We start from the raw sequence: 11,478 nt of genomic DNA, 5'->3' as shown, positions 1-11,478 counted from the left end.
AAAATCTGTTTTTTATATTAATTTTATTTTTTAAAAAAATTAAAATCATAAAGTTCACGGACTTAAATTTTTTGGGACTAATACAAAGGCTTTATTAGTCTCCCCTTAAAGCCACACATGTCTTTTGTGAACCATAATACATAGTGTTATAATTATATGTTGCTTAAAATAAAGAAAGTTATGAGGACTAGAGAAAGGAAAACATGTTTCATCAAAAGAAAATGAGAAATTTCGAGATCGGTTGTGTGCTATCGGTAAAAATGGATGTACATATTCGTTATAAGTTCAGTAAAACTTAGATGATATATATGTTGGTTCCCTTTCTTTCAGGGAATCAAGATTTTATCTTACACTGGGATTTTAGTAGCTCAATTGATTTGTTATTTAAATTTGATCTTGTAACCAAAAACGAAATACTTTAAATATGTTATTAAGCAATATTGTTAATTAATTGTCATCTCCGACCTTAGCTCAGTTGGTAGAGCGGAGGACTGTAGTTTGGAAACAGATAATCCTTAGGTCGCTGGTTCGAATCCGGCAGGTCGGAAATTTTTATTTTTTATTTTTTCATCTTCATTTGTTGTTCATTGGTTTCGGTTATCACCTATTTTTTTGTGCTTCGATTATCACATTATTCGATTGTTCATAACTGTTCTTTCTTTTGTTCTTTGTATACTACCTTCCATTTTACATTATTTTATTGTAGTTACTACTCCTGTTTCTTTATTCCTCTTTACAAATCGTTTGGAATTGTTTTAGTTAAGTCGAAGATCTATCAAAAATAGTCTGAGATTACACCGGGTATGTTGTTGTTGTCATGCTGAAATACATCTCAACAAAGTTTCATATGTTAAACTGTAGATTGCTCAGCTATTTAGTAGCTATTCCCTTTATACATGAATGCAGAGACCTCAAGCATCTAACAGATCCTGTTACAGAGAGGGATCATAAACACAGGAGGATACATAAATCTATACAACATTCCAAAATCCAATATGTGCAACAACAATGACAACGTATAATCAATCAAGAAGTGTTCTCATAATATATATCACCACTTCTATTTCAAAGAGTGCATCTCTGAAGCAAAACTTCTTCCCTGGAGCAGAAGAACAATGTAGTGGGGAATGAAACAACTTTTGCAGGCTTCCAAAGCAGCAGATGCATACTACGCCCAGATCTTTAGGATTTTACTTTTCAGTCTTTCGTTCTTGGCTAGTCCTTGGTTACCCACCTTTGACCACGAACTTGAATAGCACCAAAGTTCTGATCACTGCTACTCTCTCCACCACTTTCTGCACTATATTCAGATTTTCTACGGTGCTTCTTCCTCCTAGAAGTTTCACTATCACTTACACTTCCATTCAAAAGAGGGTCATCTATCCCACGTATGACTCTTCTTGTTGGAGATGATGAGGCAACACCACTATTGTCCTTTGTTTTCCTCCCTTTGTCATGCTTCCTTATGTTCTGAGAGATTTTATGTAATTTTTGTATTCCTTTCTCCACAGGTTCTACTGCTTGGGTTACTGTGAATTTCAGGTCATTCACTATCTGCTTGCAGGATCAGAAAGTATAGTTAGGAAGGAGAAGAGTGAAATATAGAGACAGTAGGCTCGACGGAATAAATTTAAGAAAACTCAAGCTTAGCTCAAGAGTAAACTGGAACGAGATCAAGTTCGAGCTGCAACTCAAGCTTATATTATATACTCTTTTTTTTTACCAGATAAGCGTATATTATAGATTCTGTTAACCCAATTTGCATGAGTACTTTCATTTAAGAATGTCCCAACATGTTTGCAGCACTTCACTAATAATAGCAAAGAGAAAGAGATGCTTACATATTCACCACCTCCAATAAATATATCTTTAACACTTTCTCTTATGGTTGTTCCGCCCCTATCATCAATGTCCAGTTGAGGAAGACGTAATGTGGTGCGACGTTCACTATCTCTAACCTCGTCAGGATCTACTGCCAAATCAGCAGATACATAATCTCCAAGAACTGCAACATCCCCAGTAAAACACTCTCCCATCAGCTCGTATGGCTTGGCAGGGAAGACATAGAGGTGAACCACGGAAGCAATGCCCATCTGTACTGGATGAATAACAAGAGCTGTTAAACTTCAAAATTTTGGAGGAATATCAAGTTTCAATAAATCACAAATAGAAGCTTAGTGTCTTATATTCATCAGTGACATTACCCATCCCTCGACCCTCATACCCCGAAGAAACCTTCAGAAACATAAAAATCATGGGCAGGGTTTGCACTTGTATTTTCTTCCCTCATTTTGTGGATAGGGTATGCCGGTATGGAAATAAACTTGCCTTTGACCCCAAATAAAGAATAAAACAGTCCTTAAATACTCCAGAATCAACAATATGAAACCTCACAACGGAATAAGCAAATTCTAGAGCATTATGCCGGCAGTTAATGTCTAAAAGAAGAGTTATTGAGAGCAGCTTTCGACATTAATATGCATCAGTTCCTGTAGCACATCGGTATGCACCTTAGCATAGATCAAATGGCACATGGATGCATCAGCTGTAAAACATAAGATGTTGAACGAATGCAAGATCCATCATGTATGATTAAAGATTATCTTTCAAGTTTCTAGCCCACACCTTAATAGAATAACAAGGAGCTTTGTGTGCTATTTCTTAGGAGCAATCACAAAAGCAAAGTTCCTGACGGCCCAAACTAAATGTTTGGCATTAGAAGTAATAAAAACATGCCCAATTCCAGAACAATTACCTCAATGCATATGATGAAATCTTGAATGCTGGACTTAAACTGTAAAGCTTGAGCTATTGGACTTTTAAGGAAACCAAGTGTAGAAAGCAGGGCTATTGCCAGGCCTTGCCACCAAGTTAAGAAAACAATTGACTTGAAAGTTAGAAACTTGTACAGCGGCTGGATGTGAGATAATTCATCCTTTGTAATAGTATAAAATTGAACTAGGCAATACAATGCCCATGATTGACTGAAATTTAAAACCACAGCCATATACGGATACCTACAAAGACAAAATAGATAATGTAAGAGATATCTTGGACCGTTATTTCATTAATTACATGGTCAAATCAGCATGAAAACATGGTATTGACTGTCAAAATATTTCTAGATGAATAATTATTTATAGGAGTAACTACCAAATAGAAGCAGCTTTATACCCATAAATTGAACATTGAGGACTATGCAGTCACTATTCATGAATTATTGTGGGATAGCCTTCCATTCGAATTTAAGACCCTTTCCCTGGCTGGCTGGCTATCTTATATAAAATGTATGCACATAAAGACATAATAACTTAAGCTTCACCAAAAGGCACACAAAGACAGTCTTATGCTGGAAGGCACCAGGCAGGGTAAAACAAAGAAATATTTTCCCATTAGCCGAGGAAAGTAGTAAAGGACCATCGCTATCATGGGAAGAAAAGAAAAATGTAGGATAAAAAGACTATGTGATCAAAGGGATAGATAAAAGGACAAATTCAACTGAAATCAAGGCGAGAGAGCTACCCAATGACAACAAGGAGTATCTTACCCACAATTCCATTTGAAGTCTCCTTCACAATATACATCAAAACCTTCAAGAATCACTGCTAAAGTAGCAGTAAATGCTTTGATTATCATCTGCAGAGTTTGTGTTGTATGTATTTAAAACAAGAGACGAGTAAATCTTGTCGGTCCAAAGGAATATATGCTCTAATTCAGGTAGCACACTTACATATTGGACAATTCCAAACTTGATAACTTGGTAGACCCACTGACCAAGTTTCCATGGCTTGAAAATATAATTCATGGGAAAATGATGCTTAACAATTCCCTTTTCAGAGCCATGCTCTAGTAGTGGCATCTTTGAGCCTGCACGTCCTTCCCTCTTCATAAATTGTATGGTCCTCTTTTCTCCACCTAATTCAAAAAAAAAAAATGAAGGGGAAAAAAGAAAGGAAGAAAGACACAAATAACTGAACGAGTTCATGTAAGAGATTTTGGAGATATTTTGCTGGTGACCAGTAGCATAGACTAGTAAAATCAAAATGAGACAAATTTAAGCTCTGGAAACTTCAATTTACATTTTTACGGTATAGGGGTACTTAAGAAGACCACTTAGCAAATAAGGCACACCAGCCTTTTATATCAAGCAGTCAAACTTCAGCTGTCATACCAACAAGAAACACGTGAGCATGTGTATGTGTGTGTATGAGAAGGAATTTGCTGATGAATAAGAGAACGTCAATGAATAGCTATCACATCTTCTCAAGTTGCAAAACAAGGGCAAAAATTATTTCTTTATGCAGGATGGTTAGTTGGGTTACTTTCCTGAATCCAAACATTAGATGGAAGTAACCAAGTAATCAAACTTAACATAGGAAATATCCATACCTAAACATGCAATAAGATACCTCCCAAAGCAGTACATGGCAAGGGATTCATAGCAATCACGTAGTATCCCAATGTCAACAGTAATCGCTGGATTTACCAATGACACAAACTGAAAAATAAGCCATATTAGAGAATTAGCCAGGTAAACTCATTTGGTTTTATGACAATAACTCTCGAAGTCAAAACAGGCTGAGATCTTCAACAAAATTGTTTGCCTTTGCTGTGTGTTTAACTTAGTCTCATAAGATTATAACAAAACTTTGTGAAACAAATATCATAAATATCAACTTCGAATATCCATGACTAAACCATCTCCCATTTTTTTCACTTCACTTTGATGGAGTGTGAAAGTGAAGGCCCTTACCAAGGAATGTCAATGTCTAATATACAAAGAGATAAAAACCTCAAACACTTGACAAATGTTATTTCTTAATGAGTGATCATGACGACTCGTTAATTTTCTTTTTCTTTTTTGATAACTGTGGCTTCTGGATACTAAATAACTATATCCACCAAGGGTAGAACAGATGCAAAGAAATCACGACTGAACCTGAGACCCCATGGTTTTCAACTCACTTCATTAACCACTAAGCTACACCCTTGGATTAATTTTTCAATTTGGTATTTCGAGAAAGATTTTGGCTTTCTGCTAATCTAACCTCATATAAACCAGGACAACTTTTAAAAAATCAAAGAAAAAGCAGAAACTGACTGATTCAACAGCATAACAAGGCACCATCAATATGACTCCAATCAAAAACTTTTGTTCCTGCCATTACAAAACAGATACATATATTATTGCAATAAACATACAAAAATGAAATAAAACAGCAAAAAGAACATATAATCACCTCGGGATGTTTGTAAACTGATAAGTGATCGAAAATGAGATACATAGAGAGTGCTAAAGTAAGGATTACGAAGAACCCAGCAACTAAAGTTGCCCATATAGGTGTTGAATAGCTGCTAGCCAAATTCTGGACTATCCCATTCAAATAATCCAATGAAATAGATATTATCCTCTGCATCAGCTACCTTTTAGGGTTCCAATTTCTCTCAAATTTTGATATAATTTTTTTTCCGATGATTCCGATCGATTTAGGGAATTGTTGAAAATCTTTTACAAGTTTTTGCTAATAATGTTTGAATCGGTACTATTGAACGTTGAAAAGAATTAAGAAGTACCCGCCTTATATTCGGATATTCGGAGGGGAAGAGATTATTAAATTAAGAAGCAATAAAGATGGAAAATGATCAAATGGTCCTTATTATGGTGTATGGTTTTATTTTGGGAACTTTAATTAGGAGTTAATTACTCAGATACATTCGAATTTGTAATATGACATATCTTATCAAGTTTTGGTGTGTCCAAAGGATACATGAGATCAAAATTAGGTGTAATATGTTCTGGATACATTGTATCCAAGTGAATTCGCATGTATGTGAGATACATAACAAATCTCGTTTGCTTCCCTTGTCTCTCTCCAATCTCATTCGTCACTCTCCTATGTATCTGATATCCTAGATACACATATCTAATGTGTATTTAGTGTGATTCGCATGTATCTAAGATACATAATAAATTCCACTCACTTGTCTCTCTTGCTATTTTAGTGTATCTGATAGCAAAGTAAATATATCTAAGGGTTGTTTGATAGAGTGTATTAGGAGAAATAATGCATGTATTAACTCTGTATATTAATAGTATCTTGTTTGGTACATTTTTTTCAACTTATGTAAAACTAATGTTTGTTTGGTATATTAAAGTGTGTATTAATAATACCTTGAATTTTTAGGTATTAATAATGCAAGGAACTTAATGCATGTATTAGCATGATTAAAGACTCAATCACCCCTTAACACCCTTTTTACCTTTTTTTCACTAAAATTGTGGAAGATATTTTTATAAATTAATATTTTTATGTCAAGCATGCAATTTCTAATACATCAAACCAAACAATGCATAAAAAATATCTATGTGTAATTAATGCAAGCATAATTAATACAAACATTATTAATACACTCTACTTAGCATTATATTTACACACTCTACCAAACAACCCCTAATTTTATCTTCTTTGATATATGATAACTCAATTAGTGGTAAGATGCATAATATTTTGAAAGTATAAATAATAATATAGTAAAACATCACTAAATTAATACTCGGTTAATTAATAACCTCTCTAAGATACTATTTTTCTCCGGTCCCGACTTGGACTAATGGAAAAAATCATTCATTTCGATAAGATAATAAGATAATATATCTTCAGAAGATCTCTATATAAATTCCCATTAATATTATAAATTAATAATTCTTTTAAAAGTAAAAATATATCTAACACTCATTCAACGACTGTTGGCACTAGACGTTCCCAAAATGGGGATTTTTAGGTAAATTCAATATAGTAGACGCAATTAGCATTCCAACCTTCCTTTTTCGTTCAAGGACTATCTGAAAGAGAATCCAGTACTTCTTGGTCATGAATATCTAGACTGATTATTTATTGTTCAAGAATTCGTGTTGAGATAAGTAATGAAAACACCCCTAAATTTGACGTGAATTATTATTTTAGTCCCCCAATTATTGAGCGTCTTAAAAACACTCATCTACTATATTAAATAATATAAAAACACCCCTTTTATGTCACATGCCATCCACCTATGCGTATATGTGGAATTTTTTGCTGATGTAGCATAGACATAGATATATATAGTTTAAAAAAAAAAAGAAAAATATTTTAAACAATTAAATACTATAATTTAATAATTAAAAAAGAGAAGAACTTTTAAAAATAAAAAATAAAAAATCTTAATCTACTCCATCCCCTATCTAGTACCCCAACCCCCCAACCCACCCTGTTTATTTTTATAGGCTCTAAAAAAGATATTCTAATCTCCAAATAAGTAATTTAAAATTGAAAATCAATTTCTTTATTCATATATTTGTTATTCAGGCTTATGATTATTAGTGTTGGATTAAACATGTATGTATACACTTGTATGTTTTCTCCGTTTGCGCCTTTTCTCAATAAAGTTCACACTTTATTTGTGAGTTGTGCTTAAAATCCCAACAAACCTTAGAATTTTTTGCATTTTTTACTTTCGATAACACACTGACTTCGAGCAACATTGCTTTAAGCTTTCACAATGGTTCCAGTGGTAGGCTGAGGACTACATTAGACTGCTCAAAAAATACAACTTGCCATTTGGAACTACTATAAACGCTTAAATTGACAAAAGTCAAATCTTAATAGTAACTGATGAAATAGTCGAAGTGTGCATAGGTTGGCTCGTATTCTTAGTGATTCACAATTAAATAGATTTGTAGTAACTAATAGTAGTTGATTTTGCTTAATGAGCAAATGCAAATTAAACATGCCAGATAAAGAGCATAACAATACTTGCTTAATATATTTTCATAAACTTGTCTACAAAAACAAAAAAGAAAAGAATATATAAAACTTTAATCCCTATGCTCTTTCTTAGTATCAACATGTTGAATCTTGAGAGATAACAACACAAGCTTTTGAAGAATCAACAACTAATACTCCTGTTTGAGTAGTGTCTTGTAAATTCTCAACGCGTAAACCTCCACAAGACACCTCAAGTTCGCGACAACTTATGTGAGAAGGTGATTTACGATCACTGATTTGAATTTTACCACTCAGACTAACAGAAAATCTTGTAGTTTGACCAGACACGAAGTCACCAACAATAGATGTACCAATCCAATATTCATATGCCTCAGGTAAAGCTGCAAACGTTGAATCGATTAAGCTTTGATCTTTTGCATATTGATGGAGTTTATCAAACACATTGGCCCTCCAAAGAAGAGTGTTGGTATATGATATGTTAGCCTTGAAATCGTTGTAATAGAAATCATAATTGTTGTTAGGATTTTGAACTGAGAAAGTGAGGTTCCAATTGTCTGGATTGTACATTATCAAAGGATGAACATAGTGAGTCAATACAGAAAATGAAGATGATGACACTGCTTCAATTTTGAATTTGGGATTGCGAAGTACCATAGTAGTATCTTCATGATCAACATAGAATACGTGAAAAGCTAGAGTGACACCAAGAGCTATGGCTAATACAAGTAGTAAGATTTGTAAAACCAGAGACTTTTTTGTAGAATCAATTGTTGTTGCATCCTTGTTATTTGATTTCTCCTCCATTTGAAATTGACAAAAATTTGATGAAATAGAAAAAGTTTACTAATTGAGAATGTAATTTCTTAGGTTAAAGCGTGATTGTTATATAGAATTGAAAAGGTCATTATTCTAAAAGTATTAGGAGAAATTGTTTCCATTATGTAATTGGATTCGGAATTATTTTTGAGATTTAGGTGTTGGATTAATTTTATTTTAAGGCATAAAGTGTTTGTTTTACGAAAAAAGAAACGTTTTTCCTAATTGTATTCTACTTAGGTTTGATATTTTTGGAAACTTTTTTCATAAACCAAATCATTATTTGTCTTCATTTTATTCCTTTCCTTTTCTGTTTTTTCTATTATTCCAAAATTAGTTTTTCCATGTTGCTTTTCACTTTTAATATATTAAAAAATAATACTTAGCGAAATTGATTTTTCCCCACGTGAATTGTGCTCCTTAAATTGTCCAACTAACTTCTTTTTTTTATTTTCCTTTTTTCTCTCTCTTAGTTGTTTATGCTATTTTTTTATGTGTAACTTACAGAAATAGCTATAGTTTTAGGGTTATTAGATTGAAATAGCTATAAGTATCATATTTTAAAAAAAATAGCTACACTTTGTGTTACAAAATGGCTATATCCATATATATGTCGTTTTTTTCTTTTAATACAACAATACATTCTAATTAATTTCTCACTAAATAAGGTAAATTAGTTAATGTAACTGACAAGGCTTTTTTCCAGCCCTTAAACCCACAAATTTGGCACTTTAAATATGTAACTGACCACTACCTTTTAGGATTCTTATCCGTTTAAAAATAAAAATTATGTTTGCTCTTTCTTCTTCAATTGACGCCTAAGAAAAATACAATTCAATGGCTACCATCACAGTTTTGATCCGGCATTCCGAAAAATGGAGTGAAGAGAATTGCTATGTAGAATATAGCATTGACAAGATACTAGTGTTGAAGGAATATGCTTCGTATTCTGATTTATGGCGGTATGTATATTAATGAAAGGTTAATTTTTTGTGAGAAAAATAATATTTCTAGTATTCAGTTGATTATGTATTCATTTATTTAAGTATTTAATGTATGTATACTTTCATATAGAATGTGTAAATGAAATTACGTATTGATTCTAGGTTGTCCCGTCAATTGATTACATTTATTCAGTAAGTGATGAAGGGAAGACTTATATTGTATGCTTGGAAAAGAAGACTTGCAGTTGCAACAGGTTTCAAGTTGACGGAATATCGTGCACACATGCATGGAGGGTGTTGAAAAAAAATAATCTTCCAAATGAATATTGTTCAGACTTTTACAAGCCAGAAACAATATTGAAAACATATGAAGTGCATGTGTATCCTCTCCCTAACAAAAGTGAATGGAATATACCTGAACACATTGCTACTGAAGTTGTGTTGCCACCAAAATACAAGCGACATCCGGGAAGGCCAAAGAAGCAATGGGAGAAGTCATTTAGTGAGTTGAGTAAAAGGAAGGGTACGAATTCTTGTAGTACATGTGGATAACGTGGTCATAATAGGCAGTTCATGTCAAACTGCAACACGGAATGCATAGGACCTGATACATCCCACTATTGAAGTGTTCTTTTACTTAATTATCATTATGTCGAATAAATGAATAATTTTTTTCTTATTTGCCTTTTGAAATATTTGTTTCTTTGTTTGCTTGCTTAAATTATAAATTAACTTGAATATTATCTCAATACTCAATTTGATACTATTAATATGTATTGACACACTCAAACTACTGATAATACGTGAATATAGTTATACTTGATAATATGTTGGTGAATACATATATAAAACAGTTATATTAGTGAAAAATTTGATTAATATAACACACAACCTATAAAAATACAAAAGGAACAATGTTCTCTGTATACGCTTACATATTACTTACTTTAAAAACATAGAATAATGTAATTACTACCAACATTTATTGTATGTTTATCACTTTTAAGAATGTAAGTATCCAAATTTCTTTAAGCAATAACTGACGATAAATGAATATAGTAATACTTGTGTATATTTTGATATGAAAAAGACTCTAGCATACAGTTATACTATTGAATATGTTGATAAAAAAAACACTCAACTGAACAAATTGATTACCAAAAGTAGATATCCAAGTGTATATGTTTTCAGATGAACTTTACATTTATACAAACATATATCCATCTCTTCCTACCATTACATTGAATGAAATAACCCCAACAAAAAATTGCAACATGATCATATATATATAAATAGAAGAGTTGATAATGTTTGACAAAAAAACAAAAATATTAGTTTTAACCATAAGCATTAAATAGAAGTTCAAAATGATAATTAGGATAAGAAACTAATCGATCCTAACAAGTTGACTATTATCGATTCTTGTGGGTGGCCTAATCATTCTGGGTGGTGCCTCATTCTCGCTAATAGCACCTTCTTCCATCTTCTTCGATGTATATTCCCACAATAGTGCGACGTACGTATTTGATGCAGTATAACTTAAAATCAAGGTATTCAACTGGAATACCTTCACCCTCACTTAGGTACTCTGTAAATGCTAGAAATATATCCCACAATCCCTGATAAATGAGAAAAATAAATTACTTATTAAATAGGATACTGTTTTAAAAAAAAAAGTATATTAAGAGAATGACAACATTTACTATAGTCATATTCTTCAGAAAACAAAATGACAATATAACTCTAAAACACTAGAAGGTATTCAAAAATGTAAAGGTATCAAATACAATAGAAGGTATTCAAAGTGTAATGGTATGCAATTTTTGATGGGCAAAGAATCTGTGATTTTGTGGATCCTACTAGGAGATGAAGTTGATTTAGGAGTAATAGAATTGATTTGGGGATAAAGATTTTGAATTAGGGATAATCAAAGAAGGCTGAAAATGTGGAAA

At 32.5% G+C, this 11,478-nt stretch overlaps 1 protein-coding gene and 1 non-coding gene across 3 annotated transcripts; one reads left to right on the top strand and one right to left on the bottom strand.

Moving 5' to 3' along the window:
* Positions 1-460: 460 nt before the first annotated feature.
* On the top strand, positions 461-547 carry TRNAY-GUA (transfer RNA tyrosine (anticodon GUA)). Its single transcript is given in 2 exon segments — positions 461-497; positions 512-547. It is a non-coding gene; the product is annotated as a tRNA-Tyr (tRNA).
* Positions 548-848: 301 nt separating this feature from the next.
* On the bottom strand, positions 849-5,495 carry LOC125820955 (protein LAZ1-like). Of its 2 annotated transcripts, none has more exons than XM_049500379.1 (8): positions 5,241-5,495; positions 5,102-5,158; positions 4,390-4,498; positions 3,731-3,915; positions 3,548-3,636; positions 2,756-3,017; positions 1,842-2,093; positions 849-1,554 (listed from the first exon to the last, which is right to left on the bottom strand). In XM_049500379.1, the coding sequence occupies exons 1-8, from the start codon at positions 5,415-5,417 to the stop codon at positions 1,216-1,218; spliced, it is 1,470 nt and encodes a 489-aa protein (XP_049356336.1). In that variant the 5' UTR covers positions 5,418-5,495; the 3' UTR covers positions 849-1,215. The 2 variants fall into 2 exon arrangements, 1 of the variants encoding a protein (XP_049356336.1); XR_007442552.1 differs by having other exon boundaries at positions 1,321-1,554; positions 1,842-2,098.
* Between the last annotated feature and the right edge of the window lie 5,983 nt (positions 5,496-11,478).

Source organism: Solanum verrucosum, unplaced genomic scaffold (assembly GCF_900185275.1).
Source record: "Solanum verrucosum unplaced genomic scaffold, falcon-dt-bn FXZP01000289.1, whole genome shotgun sequence".
NCBI lineage: Eukaryota > Viridiplantae > Streptophyta > Magnoliopsida > Solanales > Solanaceae > Solanum > Solanum verrucosum.
This window is presented reverse-complemented; position numbering and strand designations above follow the sequence as displayed.